Source organism: Corythoichthys intestinalis, chromosome 4 (genome assembly GCF_030265065.1).
Source record: "Corythoichthys intestinalis isolate RoL2023-P3 chromosome 4, ASM3026506v1, whole genome shotgun sequence".
Lineage (NCBI taxonomy): Eukaryota > Metazoa > Chordata > Actinopteri > Syngnathiformes > Syngnathidae > Corythoichthys > Corythoichthys intestinalis.
This window is the reverse complement of record NC_080398.1, coordinates 6,288,771-6,307,267: the sequence shown is the minus strand read 5'-3', so window position 1 is coordinate 6,307,267 and position 18,497 is coordinate 6,288,771. Positions and strand designations below refer to the sequence as shown.

General features: G+C 38.8%; 1 protein-coding gene across 1 annotated transcript in view; it reads left to right on the top strand.

The window, feature by feature from the left end:
- The first annotated feature begins 228 nt into the window (after positions 1-228).
- The window catches only part of mex3a (mex-3 RNA binding family member A), a 43,319-nt gene continuing 25,050 nt past the window's right edge, over positions 229-18,497 (top strand). The window contains exon 1 of the mRNA XM_057834312.1: positions 229-742. Coding sequence (XP_057690295.1) covers positions 280-742 — 463 coding nt within the window. The 5' untranslated portion in view covers positions 229-279. The remainder of the gene's footprint in view (positions 743-18,497) is intronic.

The window sequence follows — 18,497 nt, the reverse complement described above, 5'->3', positions numbered from 1 at the left end:
AGTTCAACGCCGGGAAGAGCGCGCAGCCGCCGGCTTTGCGCCCCTCGTGCGACCGGTCCCCTCTCCTGGAGCATTTTTCGGCGAGTACTGGAATAAGTAGCGCGGGGTCCGTGGGGGAGGCAGGGTGGGATTTAGGTAGGGAGGGGCGGTCCGTGGGAGGGACTAGCGCAGAAAACGAGTAAGGGGGGGCCATTGGAAGGAGGCGGCTGCGAGGAGGCTGTTTCTCTCTCCAGTCTCTTTCCCCGTCGTCTTTGTCTCGCACCACTCTTTTGTTTAGCCATGCCGAGCCTGCTCGTGCTCGCAGGGATCATGGAGAAAAACGGCGGCTACGGCGCCGATCTGACCGGCACCGGCTTCGGGGGCGAGGCGGGGCTGCTGGGACCCCCGGACGACGACGAGGACGACTCCCGCGCCCTGAGGGTCGCGCTCGGACAGCTGTCGCTCTTAGGGCTCGGCGAGGGCGAGGAAGGCGGCGGTGGAGGAGGAGGCGGCGGCGGCGGAGGGAGTGTTGTTATCGGCGGAGGAGCTCCGAGCGCCGGAGTCCAAGACCGGAGCAACAACAACAACAACAACCACCACGTCGGCGGCGGCGCGGGGGGAATCGCAGGCGGGGAAGGCAAGAGCAAGTTGTGCGCCCTTTACGACGCCTCGTCCGGGGAGCCCAAAGGACGCGGGTGCAACATAACGGAATGCGTCCCGGTGCCCAGTTCCGAGCATGTGGCCGAGATCGTGGGCAGGCAAGGTAACCCCAAACCCGAACCCACACGAGCATGCGTTTCTTTGCAAACTTTTTTTCCCCTTTTAGTCTTCGCCTTGCTTGAACTTGACGACGATACACGTCCAATCACGTGGCGCTGGTGTTTATTATTTGTGGACGTCCAATTCTTTTGGACGGGGGAAGATCGGCAGCGAATGAATGTTCATCTTTCTGAAAATGACATTTTGTTTGTCGTCCGGCCAAATTGTTTTAGTGCTTGAAGTGGGAGGTCTGGCAGAAAATTAACATCTGCCAACCCTCCATCCAACCAGGAATTGGACGTCTAGCACAGTCATTGGCATACTGAGTTAAAAAAAAATAAAATGAAAGAAATTTACACCCTCCCATCAATTAGTTTACCATTAGTACACGCCCAATCTATTTGTACTTGGAGGGCTAGCAGCGAATGACCCTCCCACTTCAAATAGATTGGACGTCTAGCACGGTCAATAAGTCGAAAAATAACATTTTCACCCTTCCTCCAATTGCTTTAATCACTAATTGTTGTCCAATCCATTTGAGGGAGGGTTTGGCGCCGTCTCTCCCACTTCAAATGGATTGGGCGTCTATTGCCGCCAATGGCAGCCAAGTTTATCCATGCATTCCTAGTTTAGCAGAACAGATTATTATCAATATTATTTGATAGTTTAACAAAAAATCAGGACGCTAAACTTTTCTTCATTCGCTACCAACCCTCCAACTTCAAATAGATTGGACGTCTAGTGTATTCAACACGGCGTCCAATCATCCCTATCCTGTGAATCGAAATGAGTGGATCACTAGTAGAAGTCCAATCCATTACAAGGCGTTGATAATACGAATAATCGTTTGGACGTCTATTGTCGTCAATGGAAGGCAATGAAAACAAAGAAAGGGAGTGGTTGTAATTTTTTTTTTTTTTTTTTTGGGTACCCCTCCTTCTTTTATTCGTTCTCACACTTATCCTTCCCCACAAGTTCCATCGTGATCTGATCTTGATCTGTTTTATAGTCGATTCCGGTGATCGTATTGCGATCAGTTTTGTTTGGGGAGTAATCGATCGCACGCTTTCCCCATCCGACGCCGTCAATGTCACCGGAGCGTCGGCTTTCTTTGTCGTCTGGGACGCGCCAGACTGTTCAAAAGGCAACGTGCTGTTGGGAGGAAGGGAAGGGAAGGCAGGGAGGGGGGCGTGCTTGCGTGCGTGCGTGTAGGGAAAGGAGAGGAGGCTGCTCCTGTTTTTGGGGGGCTTGTTTATGTGGCCCACTGACACATTTGGACAAAAGAAGCCAGCGCGGTATAGTCGGTTAGCCAGAGGAAGAAAAAAATCAACCTCACTAGTTTTCTATGGAAGTCAATCTGTGCCTTTGGAGTTTGAATGTCTACCTTATTTTTTTTCCTGAATCACCCCTTTGCTGTGATTTTTACGGCGCCCCTAAGATGGGGGGTGGGGGGGTTTGACTTAAAAAAAAAACAAAAAACGTGTCCCTAAAAGGACAAGGAAGATTTTTTTGGTGTCAAGCAAAAAAAAAAACAACAACAAAAAAAAACATGGAAGTAAAAAAAAAAATTGAGGTCAAAGGACAAAAAAAAATACATCGAAGCAAAAAAAAATTCACGATTTTTTTTAAATCGAAGCAAAAATAAAAAACGGAAGTAAAAAAATAGAGGTCAAAGCAAAAACAAATTTACATCGAAGCAAAAAAAACTTTTTTTCCCCATCAAGGCATTTTTTTTTACATCGAAGCAAAAAAAAAAAAAAAAAAACACAGAAGTGAAAAAAATAGAGGTCAAAGCAAAAAAAAATTTACATCGAAGCAAAAAAAAACATTTTTTTCCCATCAAGGCAATTTTTTTACATCGAAGCAAAAAAAACAAAAAAAAACACAGAAGTAAAAAAAATAGAGGTCAAAGTAAAAAAAAAAAAAAATTACATCGAAGCAAAAACAAAACGGAAGTAAAAAAAAAAAATGGAGGTGAAAGTAAAAAAAAATTACATCGAAGCAAAAAAACTATTTTTTTTTTTATCAAATCGAGGCAAAAATCTTTTTACATCAAAGCAAAAAAAAAAAACAAAAAAACACGGAAGTAAAAAATTAGAGGTTGAAGTAAAAAACATAAAAAAATTTCCACATCGAAGCAAAAAAATTTTTTACATCGAAGCAAAGACTTAAAAAAAAAAAAAAAAAAAAAAAACATCGACGCAAAGAAAAAAAAATCCTGGAAGATAATTGTGCCTCCAGGTCAGTTTGAGTTTTGGAAGTCGAATGACGGATGGAGGAAGACTTGGAACGGTCAAGAGATATCCCTCACGCAGATATTACGTGCTTAATAGTTAATTCCTGTTTTATTTTGAAGGCTTCACCCTCCTCGTGTCTGCGTACTTGCCCTTCCTCTGGCCACCTAATCACCTATTGTTTCCACCTGTTCCCCATTACCCCCTGTGTATATATTGCCTTAGTTTCCCTTGTCCTGTGCAGAAGTGTCTTTTATCTAAGGTCAGTCACATCAGCCTCTAGCCATAGTTATTCTGTGCATTATCCTCCATTTGGAGTGCTTTGTGTTTGTAAATTTTGATCCTAGCCAGCTTGACTTTTTCCTCCATTTGGAGTGCTTTATTTTTTGCCTTACCTCCCTTTTGGAGTGCTTTGTGTTTGAAACCTTATTTTTGATTCTTGTCATTCTGACTCATTCCTCCGTTGGAGCGCTTTCTGTTTGTACTTTTTCTCATCCCCGCATGTCAGCAGAAGAACCTCTGTTTTCAAAATAAAAGTTTTTTTGCCCGAAACTCCGCAACTGAGTCCTCCTCGTCGTCTCGGTCTGACAATATTAGGCCTATTTCAAAGTAAAACTCGATTAGCCTGGCCCACGGGTGAACACACTCCATTTTTGCAATTGTTAACCTGGAAATTAAGCCGCACAATGCATGTTCAAAATAACGGAATTGTTTTTTTATTTTTTTGCTACGACCTCAACTTTTTTTTTCTTTGCTTCATGGTAAATTTTTTTTGCTTCGGTTTAGCTCAGCTCCATCCATCTTGTGGATGCACAACGCAACGCCAACCAATATTGCTACTACTACTACTACTACTGCGCCTTGTAATGCAGTGCGCCCTATACAGTGGGGCAAATAAGTATTTAGTCAACCACTAATTGTGCAAGTTCTCCCACTTGAAAAGATTAGAGAGGCCTGTAATTGTCAACGTGAGTCTCTCTCAACCATGAGAGACAGAATGTGGAAAAAAACAGAAAATGACATTGTTTGATTTTTAAAGAGTTTATTTCCAAATTAGAGTGGAAAATAAGTATTTGGTCACCTACAAACAAGCAAGATTTCTGGCTGTCAAAGAGGTCTAACTTCTTCTAACGAGGTCTAACGAGGGTCCACTCGTGATCTGTATTAATGGCACCTGTTTTAACTCATTATCGCTATAAAAGACACCTGTCCACAATCTCAGTCAGTCACACTCCAAACTCCACTATGGCCAAGACCAAAGAGCTGTCGAAGGACACCAGAGACAAAATTGTAGACCTGCACCAGGCAGGGCAGACTGAATCTGCAATAGGTAAAACGCTTGGTGTAAAGAAATCAACTGTGGGAGCAATTAGAAAATGGAAGACATACAAGACCACTGATAATCTCCCTCGATCTGAGGCTCCATGCAAGATCTCACCCCGTGGCGTCAAAATGATAACAAGAACGGTGAGCAAAAATCCCAGAACCACACGGGGGATCTTGTGAATGACCTACAGAGAGCTGGGACCACAGTAACAAAGGCTACTATCAGTAACACAATGCGCCGCCAGGGACTCAAATCCTGCACTGCCAGACGTGTCCCCCTGCTGATTGTAGTACACGTCCAGGCTCGTCTGCGGTTCGCTAGAGAGCATTTGGATGATCCAGAAGAGGACTGGGAGAATGTGTTATGGTCAGATGAAACCAAAATAGAACTTTTCGGTAGAAACACAGGTTCTCATGTTTGGAGGACAAACAATACTGAATTGCACCATACCCACTGTGAAGCATGGGGTTGGAAACATCATGCTTTGGGGTTGTTTTTCTGCAAAGGGACAAGGACAATTGATCTGTGTAACGGAAAGAATGAATGGGGCCATGTATCGAGAGATTTTGAATGAAAATCTCCTTCCGTCAGCAAGGTCATTGATGATGAGACGTGGCTGGGTCTTTCAGCATGACAATGATCTCAAACACACAGCCAGGGCAACAAAGGAGTGGCTTCATAAGAAGCATTTCAAGGTCCTGAAGTGGCCTAGCCAGTCTCTAGATCTCAACCCCATAGAAAATCTGTGGAGGGAGTTGACAGTCCGTGTTGCTCAACGACAGCCCCAAAACATCACTGCTCTAGAGGAGATCTGCATGGAGGAATGGGCCAAAATACCAGCAACAGTGTGTGAAAAGCTTGTGAAGAGTTACAGAAAACGTTTGGCCTCCGTTATTGCCAACAAAGGGTACATAACAAAGTATTGAGATGAACTTTTGGTATTGACCAAATACTTATTTTCCACCATGATTTGCAAATAAATTATTTAAAAATCAAACAATGTGATCTTCTGGGTTTTTTTCCCACATTCTCTCTCATGGTTGAGGTTTACTCATGTTTACAATTACAGGCCTCTCTAATATTTTCAAGTGGGAGAACTTGCACAATTAGTGGTTGACTAAATACATATTTGCCCCACTGTACATGGCTAGGGCCTCATCACCAAATCTATCACTGCACCGTTATATTCGTGCCTTGACTCTGTGGTTTACAAACATATTTATCCTATCATATTAATGAACACATTTTATGCTGATTTAAATGTGGTGGTCCGTTATATAATCGCAATAGTACACTTGATGCTGTTGTTTAACGTCATTGGTGATACTCGAGTACAGCGTACGCAGCCCTCTCGTACCACTAATGACTGACATTAAACAACAGCATCTCGTGTACTATTGCTTAAAAGATTGGCACGACGGCCTATATGCTTACAATATTCCAAAACATTAAAAAAAAAATTCCCATTCTGTCTCTCATGGTTGAGGTTTACCCATGTTGACAATTACAGGCCTCTCTAATATTTTCAAGTGGGAGAACTTGCACATATAGTGGTTGACTAAATACTTATTTGCCCCACTGTACACGAAAACAGATTTAAAATAGGCCATTCATTGGAGGTGTGACCTATACTCCGATGTGTCTTGTATATGGATCAGTATTAGTTAATCATGGCACGACATTCCATTTAGCTCAGCTCCACCTTGTGAATGCATAACGCAACGCCAACTGCTAATACTACTACTACTACTACTGCGCCTTATGATGCTGTGTGCCCTAATCACGTGGCATGGGATGGCATGGCTCAGTGGTAGAGTAGTTGTCCCCCAACCCAGAGGTTGTGGGTTCGATTCGCTGCCCTGATGAACTCGCCCAAGTATCCTTGAGCAAGATACTGAACCCAACATTGCTCCTGGTGCTGTAGGTCCAGTAGGTAGATGGCTATGTAGTGTAAAGCGCTTTGAGCGCCTTGAAAGGTGGAAAAGCGCTATACAAGTATAACACCATTTACCATACATGAAAATGGTTTTAAAATAGGCCACTCATTGAAGGTGCGCCTTATACTCCGATGTGCCTTATCGTGCGGAAAATACGGTAAATGTTTATTTTCTCTGTAGTGAATCCAATAGAGAATGACGCACCACTTGACTACTCAGTTGTACAATGCCCCCTCAAGTTTAACTTCATTATAATATTCATGAATTAGAAGGATGTTTGTGTCATGTTGTTCCTCCTACAGAAACCATATTAAAACTAAAAATATATTTCCCTCCACCATATTTTTCCATTTTCAAACATTTTTAAAACGCTCCAGGGAGCCATTAGGGCAACGCTAAAGAGCCGCACGCGGCTTTAGAGCCACGGGTTGCCGACCCCTTGCTTAGTGGATTGGACGTCTATCACTGTCAATGGCAGTCAATGTTAACGTGACGTACGTAGTTTTGAACAAGTGGGTTCATTTTTGATTGTGAATGGAAAATATGGTACTGAAAATGTTTTTTGTTATTGGCCCCATGATTTTTTTTTTCCTGCTAACCTACCAACCCTTGCCTAGATACACTTCTGGCATTCAGAACTCTCTGCTGATAAAACATACAATAAAGATGCACTTTTTTAAAAAATTAAAGTTATAAACAACCAGTAAAATGGAATGTCCAAAACATTGGCATTTTTTACCCTATTCCACTTGAGGAATTTGCACATTTTTATTATTATGTGCAGATTAAAAAAATCTCGTGGTGTGTTATCCAATTGGTATTAGAGGTGTGCAAAATTTCCGATTCTTAGATTATTCGCGATTCGGCCGTGGAAGATTCGAGAACGATTCACAAACATCCAAATTCCGATTATTGAAATATGCAAAATAAAGGGGAAGTACAACACACTCAGTGCGCCGTGCGGTCTTCGGGACAATGAGGAACGGAGCGACTGTAGCTAAACATCATGCTTCTCATTACCCGGCCCCTCGGGTAATGCCAATGCTCAACTCACGGCTCTTGCTCAACTCATGCTACGAGATAAAAAAACAAAACAACATACCTGACTGCCGCCGAAAAGCTGCTACAAAGCTGCTACATCCACATAATGTTACGGTAGATATCATTTATATAGGACTAGATGCAATATAGATTCGGCAGCGTTTGCAGCACAACTACAAAAAGTTAGATGCGGGCATTAGTAAACGGCCGCCATCTTAAAGCAGTACACTTCCCTGCAAGGCTATTCCTTCCAAGCAAACCTAATTAACTTTTTATCTAAAATACTCCTAAATCGGTAAAATATTGACTTGAATCTATCTTTAAAATAGTTTTAAAACTTTCACATGTCGAAAGTAGACAAAAGGGAAATTATGGAATGACGGGAGCAATTTTAACAACTTAAACGGTTGATTCACAACATTAAAATAATTGAATGTAGTTTAAAGGTGCTGAATGGGGACTAGAGTTTTTTATTTACTGTTATTTTTGTATATTTTTTTACTGCTATATGTTAACTTGACACTGAAATAGTAGTTTGGTTTAGACTGAGAGTATTTTAGAACAATTTTGGAACTAATGTACAAAACATAAAAAAAAAAAAAAAGGAGGGGGGTGCATCAATAATGGTTTTATAATCGAATCGGAACTTCTGAATCGTAATCGTAATCGAACCGTTAGGTGCCCAAAGATTCCCAGCTCTAATTGGTACAGCCTGTAATTTAAATGAAGCATACATTTTTTTTTCCAAATGTAAGTATATATATATATATTTTTTAATAAATCAATTCCGAGTTTTAATGGGTACTGACTATGTAGTGTTGTTTGAACTCCAATCTGAATTTCGTTGTCATCCTGACAATGACAAATAAACTCTGAATCTGAATTTAAAAAAAAAAAAAAATCTGCTGCAAAAATTGAAAGTAAATCTGTGCCATTTGAGTTTGAATTAGAATTTCTGACATCGATGGTTTTTTTTCAGCATCGAAAATCAGTTCCAAAAAAAATTCAGTCACCAAAAATTCAGTTGCCAGGGAACAACAACCGAAATTGAGTTTTTGCAACTCGATTTTTGGTGACTGATTTATTTGCAACTGAATTCCTTCTAATTGATTTTTGGGGGGGCTTAAATTCTTTGCAACTCATTTTTTTGTCACTTTATTTTTTATGATTTTTTTTTTCCAATGGATTTTTTTGCTAAATTTTTTTGCCATTGAATTCCTTGTAACTGATTTTTTTTTTTTTTTTTTTTTGCTCCTGACATTTTGTGACTGAATTATTAGCAACCGAATTCATTGTACTGTAATTGTTTTTTTTTTTGTCACTCCATTTTTTTGCGACTGAATTACTTGCAACTCATTTTTTTGCCACTTAATTTTTATTTAATTTTTTTTTTCGGGAAAGGAGAGGAGGCTGATTGTTTTTGGGGGGTTTTGTTTATGTGGCCCACTGACACATTTAGACAAAAGAAGCCAGCACGCTAGTCGGTTAGCCAGAGGAAGAAAAAAAAAACAAAAAAACAACCTCACTCTTTTTCTATGGAAGTCAATCTATGACATTGAAATTTGAATTTCTACATTAAAAAATGCATCAATATTCAGCAGCAAAAAAATCAGCTGGAAAAATTTCAGTAGCAAAAAATTTTGTCGCAAAAATTGGAAGAAAATCTGTGTCACTGGAGTTTGAATTAGAATTTCTAACGTTTTTTTCCTCAGCATCGAAAATCAGTTGGAGCACACAAAAAAAATCTGTCACCAAAAATTCAATTGCTAGGGAAAAACAATCAATTCCTGTCTGCCTTTTTGGCCAAATTTTTGCAAATGAATAATTGCGAATGTTTTTTTGTTTTTTTTTCCTACTAAATTTTTTTGCCACTTAATTTCATGTAACTGATTATTTTGCCACTTAATTTTTTTGTTGTTTGTTTTTTGTTTTTTTGCTACTCAATTTTTTTGCCACTGAATTCTTTGCAACTGATTTATTGCCACTAAAATTTTGTGACTGAATGTTTTACAACTGAGGTTTTGCAATGTAATATTCATGCAACTCATTTTTTTTTGCTGCTGAATTACTTGTAACGGATATTTTTTGTGACTGAATTGCTTGTAAACGAAGTTTTTTTTTTTTTTTTTTTTTTTTTTATGCGTATTTTGTATTTATGTGGCTCACTGACACATTTGGACAAAAGAAGCCAGCACGCTAGTCGGTGAGCCAGAGGAAGAAAAAAAAAAAACAACACAATCTCACTCTTTTTCAATGGAAGTGAATCTGTGACATTGGAGTTGGAATTTCTACATTGAAAAAAATAGCATCAATATTAAGCGGCAAAAAATTCAGTCGCATCAATTGAAAGTAAATCTGTGTCACTGGAGTTTGAATTAGAATTTCTAACATTGTTTTTTTTTCTCAGCATCAAAAATCAGTTGAAAAAAAAAATCAGTAGCAAAAAAAAAAAAAATTCAGTCACCAAAAATTTAATTGCTAGGGAAAAACAATTGAGCCCCGTCTCCCTTTTTGGCTAAATATTTGCAAGAGAATGTTATCGAATCTTTTACTTTTTTTTTTGTTACTCATTTTTTGTGACTGAATTATGACAAAATAACAGTTTGACACAATGAAAAGTAGTCTGTGTGCAGCTTATATAATAGAGTTCATTTATTTTCCCCTCAAAATATAGCCATTAATATCGAAACCCCTGGCAACAAAAGTGAGTACACCCCCTTTGACGAAATGTACATCCCTAAATGTCCAAATTGAGTACTGCTTGTCATTTTCCCTCCAAAATATCATGTGACTCATTTAGAGCTGAAACAAATACTCGGCAACTATTTAAAAAAAAAAAAAACAACATTCACGTAACGTTAGCCCTGCGAAGGGCCAGGTTTCTATTGATTATGACCACTGTCGATGCGTGGCTAACGTGTCTTACATACAGGTTTTATTTGTTCTGTGAAAACAGCGCTGTAGAGTGATGAGGATGTAAAATAAAAACTTAATAATGCTAACTGTCAATTTTAGCTCAGTAGTCATTGCTGGATAAAACACCAAGTAGCACTGATGGCTAATGTGCTCCAATACAGCACAGCATTTATTTTGAACACGGCAAAAACTCAAAATCTTACCAGGACTTACAGTTTAGACTAACTTAAAACTTAACTAGAACTTTATAGATAGCTTGACACAAATGGAAATTTAATTGAAACACATGGGAAAACACCTAACTTTTAAGTGATGTGTGTTTAGGTATTTTTAGGTAAGAAATATACAGTTGCGGTCAAAAGTTTACATACATTTGTGAAGAACATAATGTCATGGCTCTCTTGAGTTTCCAGTTATTTCTACAACTCTGATTTTTCTCCGATAGAGTGATTGGAACAGATACTTCTTTGTCACAAAAAACATAAAGTTTGGTTCTTTTATGACTTTATTATGGGTGAACAGAAAAAAGTGATCAAATCTGCTGGGTCAAAAATATACAGTGCCTTGCAAAAGTATTCGGCCCCCTTGAACCTTGCAACCTTTCGCCACATTTCAGGCTTCAAACATAAGGATATAAAATTTTAATTTTTTGTCAAGAATCAACAACAAGTGGGACAAAATCGTGAAGCGGAACAAAATTTATTGGATAATTTAAACTTTTTTAACAAATAAAAAACTGAAAAGTGGGGCGTGCAATATTATTCGGCCCCCTTGCGTTAATACTTTGTAGCGCCACCTTTTGCTCCAATTACAGCTGCAAGTCGCTTGGGGTATGTTTCTATCAGTTTTGCACATCGAGAGACTGACATTCTTGCCCATTCTTCCTTGCAAAACAGCTCCAGCTCAGTGAGGTTGGATGGAGAGTGTTTGTGAACAGCAGTCTTCAGCTCTTTCCACAGATTCTCCATTGGATTCAGGTCTGGACTTTGACTTGGCTATTCTAACACCTGGATACGTTTATTTTTTAACCATTCCATTGTAGATTTGGCTTTATGTTTTGGATCATTGTCCTGTTGGAAGATAAATCTCCGTCCCAGTCTCAGGTCTTGTGCAGATACCAACAGGTTTTCTTCCAGAATGTTCCTGTATTTGGCTGCATCCATTTTAACCATCTTCCCTGTCCCTGCTGAAGAAAAGCAGGCCCAAACCATGATGCTGCCACCACCATGTTTGACAGTGGGGATGGTGTGTTCAGGGTGATGAGCTGTGTTGCTTTTACGCCAAACATATCGTTTTGCATTGTGGCCAAAAAGTTCAATTTTGGTTTCATCTGACCGGAGCACCTTCTTCCATATGTTTGGTGTGTCTCCCAGGTGGCTTGTGGCAAACTTTAAACGAGACTTTTTATGGATATCTTTGAGAAATGGCTTTTGTTCTTGCCACTCTTCCATAAAGGCCAGATTTGTGCAGTGTACGACTGATTGTTGTCCTATGGACAGACTCTCCCACCTCAGCTGTAGATCTCTGCAGTTCATCCAGAGTGATCATGGGCCTCTTGGCTGCATCTCTGATCAGTTTTCTCCTTGTTTGAGAAGAAAGTTTGGAAGGACGGCCGGGTCTTGGTAGATTTGCAGTGGTCTGATGCTCCTTCCATTTCTATATGATGGCTTGCACAGTGCTCCTTGAGATGTTTAAAGCTTGGGAAATCTTTTTGTATCCAAATCCGGCTTTAAACTTCTCCACAACAGTATCTCGGACCTGCCTGGTGTGTTCCTTGGTTTTCATAATGCTCTCTGCACTTTAAACAGAACCCTGAGACTATCACAGAGCAGGTGCATTTATACGGAGACTTGATTACACACAGTTGGATTCTATTTATCATCATCGGTCATTTAGGACAACATTGGATCATTCAGAGATCCTCACTGAACTTCTGGAGTGAGTTCGGTGCACTGAAAGTAAAGGGGCCGAATAATATTGCACGCCCCACTTTTCAGTTTTTTATTTGTAAAAAAAAGTTTAAATTATCCAATAAATGTTGTTCCACTACACAATTGTGTCCCACTTGTTGTTGATTCTTGACAAAAAAATTAAATTTCATATCTTCATGTTTGAAGCCTGAAATGTGGTGAAAGGTTGCAAGATTCAAGGGGGCCGAATACTTTTGCAAGGCACTGTATATATATATATATATATATATATATATATATATATATCCATCTTGTGTCTTATCTTTCCATTCCAACAATAATTTACAGAAAAATATGGCATATTTTATAGATGGTTTGAATTGCGATTAATTATAATTGATTTTTAAGCTGTAATTAACTCGATTAAAAATTGTAATCGTTTGACAGCCCTAATATATATATCGTATAAGACCTAAGTTTTTTGAGTGAAAGCAGTGAATTAGTCTTTTTTTTTATTCTAGTTACACCTGAGATGCAATTGTTGGCTGTTTTCAACAATGTACATCGAAAATAAAGACATTGATTGACTGAAAATGGTTCAATATTAGATGAAATGTCTTGTTTTCTCATGTATATTGATAATTGCTCTTCACCTAAAACTATGTTTTATCCAATTACTCGATTAATCGATAGAATTTTCAGTCGATTACTCGATTACTAAAATATTCGATAGCTGGAGCCCTAGACTCGTTACAGGAGTGCTGTCAGCATTGCTGCAGAGATTGAAGAGGTGGGGGGGTCAGCCTGTTCGTGCTCAGACCATACATCAAATTGGTGTGCATGGCTGTCACCCCAGGAGGAAGCCTCTTCTGAAGACGGTACTTAAGAAAGCCTGAAAACAGTTTGCTGACGACATGTCAACGAAGCACATGGATTACTAGATGGTCTGATGAGACGAAGATTCATTTGTTTGGTTCCGATGGTCTCAAGCATGTGTGACGGCGACCAGGTGAGGAGTACAACAATAAGTGTGTCATGCCTACAGTCAAGCATGGTGGTGGGAATGACCCCCCCCCATATTACTATGGAGGAAAAAGAACAGTGCGAGCACGAGGGCGAGTTATGATGATGTCATCCTTTTCTGGAGTGGATTGGGTGATTTTTTAAACAAAACAAAAAATCACTCATTCTTAGTGATTGTTGGTGGTTTTTTAGGTGCAGCACAGGACCTGATTTTACTGCAAAAGAAAGAAAGGGAAAATTGAGGGAGTCGTTGGATGCCATTGACTGTGATGGAAGTTCAATTCTTAACTGTGTTTTTTGTTGTTGTTGTTTGTTTTTTTTTTTGTTCAAATCGTCAAGGTTCGTCAGAAATCAGTGGATTTTTAGTTGCGGCACGAAAACTGATTCGCAAATTGTACTATGAAAAAGAAAAAAAAATGGATTAAGACATTGGCTGCCATTGACGGTGATGGATGTTCAATTCTTAGCTAGCAGTCATTGAAATTTTTTTTTTTTCTGTCACGAAATCATTGAGATAAGCAAAAAATCTGTCGATTTTCAGTTGTAACGTGGAAATCGATTCACCGAATTTTACTCTGGAGGAAAAAAAAAAAAAGATTTAGGTATTTTTTGCCATTGTCGGTGATGGACATCCAATTTTTAGCTAGCATATTGGTAGGTATATTTACGGGTCTTGATAAAAAATCAGTCAGGAAGCTGCAGCTAGTACAGAATGCTGCAGCCAGAGTCCTCACAAATACAAGGAAGCTGGACCACATTACACCAGCTTTGAAATCGCGACACTGGCTACCAGTGAGTCAAAGGATAGACTATAAAATACTACAAAACACTTAATGGCCTTGGACCAAAATACATGCTTGACTTGTTAGATTCCTATGAGACATCTAGGTCGTCTGGAACCGGTCTTCTGCATGTTCCAAGAACAAGAACCAAGCAGGGTGAGGCAGCATTTAGTTATTATGCTCCTCACCTCTGGAGCAAGTTACCTGAAGGTCTGAAGTATGCTCAAACTGTTAGCTCATTTAAATCAGGGCTAAAAACACTTTGTTTAGCACAGTATATACATAACTGTCTATCTATTTCAAGCTATTTGCTTTCTATTCCTCTTGTGCTTTATCTCCACTGCCATTTCAAATATTAATATTATTATTAGTAGTAGTATTTTAAAAAAAAAAAAATTTTTTTTTTTTTACTCTAATCGTAATTAAAAGCGATTTTTATGTATAAGTTTATTTCCTATTTCGATTGTTTATATTTTTATGTTCAATTGATTTAATGTGATGTTTATGATCTTCATGTGATGTAAAGCGTTGTGTTGAATTGTGCTATATACTGTAAATAAATTTGGCTTGCCTTGCCTCACATTGTAAAATAAGGTCAAATTGTTATGAAAACGATTTTACAAGATAAAAAGTGTTTTTCACAAAGTATTTTTTTTTCATAATTCCTTTTGCCACAATAGCCTTTTTATTTCGTAATGTCGTCTTTCAGCACAGTGAGATTTTACAAAAATAGCATTTTTCACAGTCATTTTTTTCATAATGTCTTTTTTCACAATGGCCTTTTTATTTCATAATGTCGTTTTGCAGGACAGTGAGGCCTGTGCTGTCAATCAAATGCATTAGGCGGAGTCAGTTATGATTGGCTGGATGGATTGTGGAGTCTGGCTAGCTCTGCTTGTGTTGTTAGCGTCACTTTCAGGGTTACTTAAGAGATGTTGCGAACCAGCTGGATAGTACAACCCCTAGCAAAAAGTATGGAATCAGCAGTCTCGGACGAGCACTCACTCAGACATTTTATCATGTAGAACAAACTCAGATAAAAAGCTTGAAAAAAAATATTGAATGAGTTAAATAAATGCGACTCTTTAGCATTCAGAGACACTAAAAGAAATGAATAAAAAACATTGTGGTGGTCAGTAAATGTTACTTTTATAGAGCAAGTGCAGGGAAATAAATATAGAATCACTCCATTCAGAGGAAAAATATATGGAATCATGAGAAACAAACAAAGAAATAACCACATCTCGAGTATTTAGTAGCACCACCTCTGGCTTTTATGACAGCTTGCAGTCTTGTCCAATGCAGATTCTTGACTCTTGACAAGGTGATGATGCTGGAACTTTTGTTTGGTACTGTTCCAGTGGGATTTAAAAAGATGACTGCCTGAAGAAAACATCAAAATTCCCTCCGTCCTTGATGATATGGGGCTGCATGTCAGGCAAAGGCAGTGGGGATATGGCTGTGGTTAAATCTTCAATAAATGCACAAGTTTACATTGACATTTTAGATAAGCTAAGTTTTTGTTTGAACAAAAGTTTTTTTTAATGCATTCGTAATTTAGTTTATTGGTATAATTAGCTGTTTGTGGGAATATGTGTCTGAACCATTTGTTAAGAGCATTGAAAAAAAAAACAGTTAGCATTTTATAGCATTTAAGCTAGCGGACTTTTGCTATGTAAGTTAGCCAATTGTTCTTTTGTTGTACATAGATACTCATTTATTTATTTTTTTATACCGTTTGAGGCTCAGCTCAGGTATTTTTAATTTCATATGTTCCTTATGGGAATATTCGATTATTCGAACTAAATAGTCCATCGAGTAATCGGCTACAAAAATAATCGATAGCTGCAGCTCTAGTCTTAATACGGGGACTACATGTATACGACTTTTGTGACCTTTGGACCCCGAATATATTTTTTTGTTAATCTGATTAAAAATGTAGGACAAACATTTTGAAATTTGAAAATTTTTGTCAATGGCAAACAATGTCTCATTTGGCGACGTGTTACGTGTTTATTTTTGTGTATTTATGGGTCATTTCCAATTATTTTGGGTCACATCTTGTTCATTGGTCTTTTCTTTGAGATTTAAGGGCAATTCTCAATCATTTCCTGTATATTTTTAGGCTTTTATTTTGGCTTCCTTTTGAGATTGGGTCATTTTTTGCTCGATTGAAAAATGGAGGCATAGGAAATGAATGGGAAGTTTTTTATCGAATTTTGGTGGAACCTTATGTTTTTGGCAGAAACTAGCCTTGATTTTCTGTTGTTTTTTTATGTGTGAATGTTTCGAATTTGTTTAAAAATGTATCGTACAAGGAAACATTTTGAAATTTGAAAATTGTTTTTGTCATTGGAAATGAATTAGGCTTTTTTTTGGTCAAAAAACTGCTTTCTTGCGTATATTTTTAGAAAGTTTAAAGTTGGAACAGTGTGCCGTTTTGCTCACATGAAGGTATTCATGCAAAATCGACAGCTCTCCTTTCCCTACATTCCGGCTGTTTTGGTTATCGACGCCACCTAAAAATTGGCTTACAAGCTAGCGCATACGCCGATTTTGCGACAAAATGATCCGAGCTCACAACTCCAACACGCAAACGTACCCAAATCTGCTCATTTTGGTCAGGATTTACAATAAAATGTATTTACTGTTCTCAATTAACGTCAGAGACGTCCGGACGAACGACAGCGGTGGCTCCCGGCGGTCGTACGCTTTTCAAAACGGGTCCTCTGGCGACTGTAAATTCTTGTTGTGTGTTTGATTCATCTCTGCCCCTGTAATTGTCTAATCCGGACCCTCGTTCGCGCTGATTAAAAGAGGCACGTGTTAGTCGGCGATCCCGCGCGGCGCCGCCTGCTCGATTAGCCTCGTTAAAGCGGCGGCGCGGCCTCTGCGGGTGTCTGCGGGTTCCGGCGGACGGACCATTAGCGCGCCGGTCCCTTTAAGAAAAAAAACTGAGCGCTAATAAGCAGGGCGCTGGCTCCGTCTGTTTCTCAATGGCCGAGTGGGTCGATGCCTCCACACAAAAAAAAAAAAAAAAATGGAGGAAGGCGCGGTCGGTCGCAAGTTCAAGGAGAGGTCAGGAACGGAAATGGATTGCAAATAAATGTTCAGTTGTTTGCTTGATTTTGAGTCACTGGCTGCCATTGATGTTGATTAAATATCAAATATGGTGATATATCGTGACACTTTGTCACCCAAAACATTATCGATATGCTGATGCCAAGAAATGATATATTGTTTTAAAAAGGTTGCTACTTAAATTTTGCATTAGAATACGTTAGCTCAGTGGCTGCCAATGACAGCAATAGACATCCAATTCATTTTGACTGAATTAGACGTCTACCGCCGTCAATGGCACTGAAACCAGCTGTAATGGGGCCACCAGGGTGGCTTGCCACTCCAGTCGGCAACAATGGGTGTACACCGAGGTGTATAACAATTAATCGGTGTGGATAAATATATCGAAATTGAATGTAATTTGATCAAAATGCAAAATGATTATAATTTCTACATGCCTTTTTATTGAATCTGATGTTTCATCAACAAATTGTCATACTACGGAGCTCCTAAAGGGACATCGACAGAAATAAAATAAATTTAAGCAATCTGGTGCGCACCAGAAACAATCTGGTAAACATTAGCATTATATATTATTTAAGCTAGCGGATGTTTGCTATGCAAGTTAGACAATTGGATTGTTGCAGTTGGCTAGCTTGCATAGCAAAGGTCCGCTAGGTTAGTTGCTACATAATGCTAATGTTTACAATAATTGCCTAACTTACATAGCAAAAATCTGCTATCATAAATGCTTTATAATGCTAATGTTTACAACAATTGAATAACTTGCGAAACAATGATCCGCTAGCTTAAATGCTATATAATGCTAATGTTTACAACAATAGGCTTAATTGCATAGCAAAAGTCAGTGAGCTTAAATGCTATATAATGCTAGTGTTTACAACAATTGGCTAACTTGCACATGGCAATAGTCCGCTAGCTTAAATGCTGTAATATGCTAATGTTTTCAACATATGGCTAACTTGCAAAGGGAAAAAGTCCGCTAGTTTAAATGCTATGTTGTGCTAATGTTTACAACAAATGGTTAACTTGCGTAGCAAAAGTACATAAGCTTAAATGCTATATAATGCTAATGTTTACAACCATTGGCTAACTTTTGTAGCAAAAGTCCACTAGCTTAAATGCTATATAATGCTAATGTTTACATCAATTGGCCAACTCGCACAAGCAAAAGTCCGCTAGCTTACGTATATAATGCTAATGTTTACAACAATTGGCTAACTTGCATAGCAAAAGTCAGTGAGCTTAAATGCTATATAATGCTAATGTTTACAACAATTGGCTAACTTTCGTAGCAAAAGTCTGCTAGCTTCAATGCTACAGAATGCTAGTGTTTAGAACAATTGGCTAACTTGCACATGGCAATAGTCTGCTTGCTTAAATGCTGTAACATGCTAATGTTTACAACAATTGGGTAACTTGCAAAGGGCTAAAGTCCGCTAGTTTAAATGCTATATTGTGCTAATGTTTACAACAATTGGCTAATTTTCGTAGCAAAAGTCCAGTAG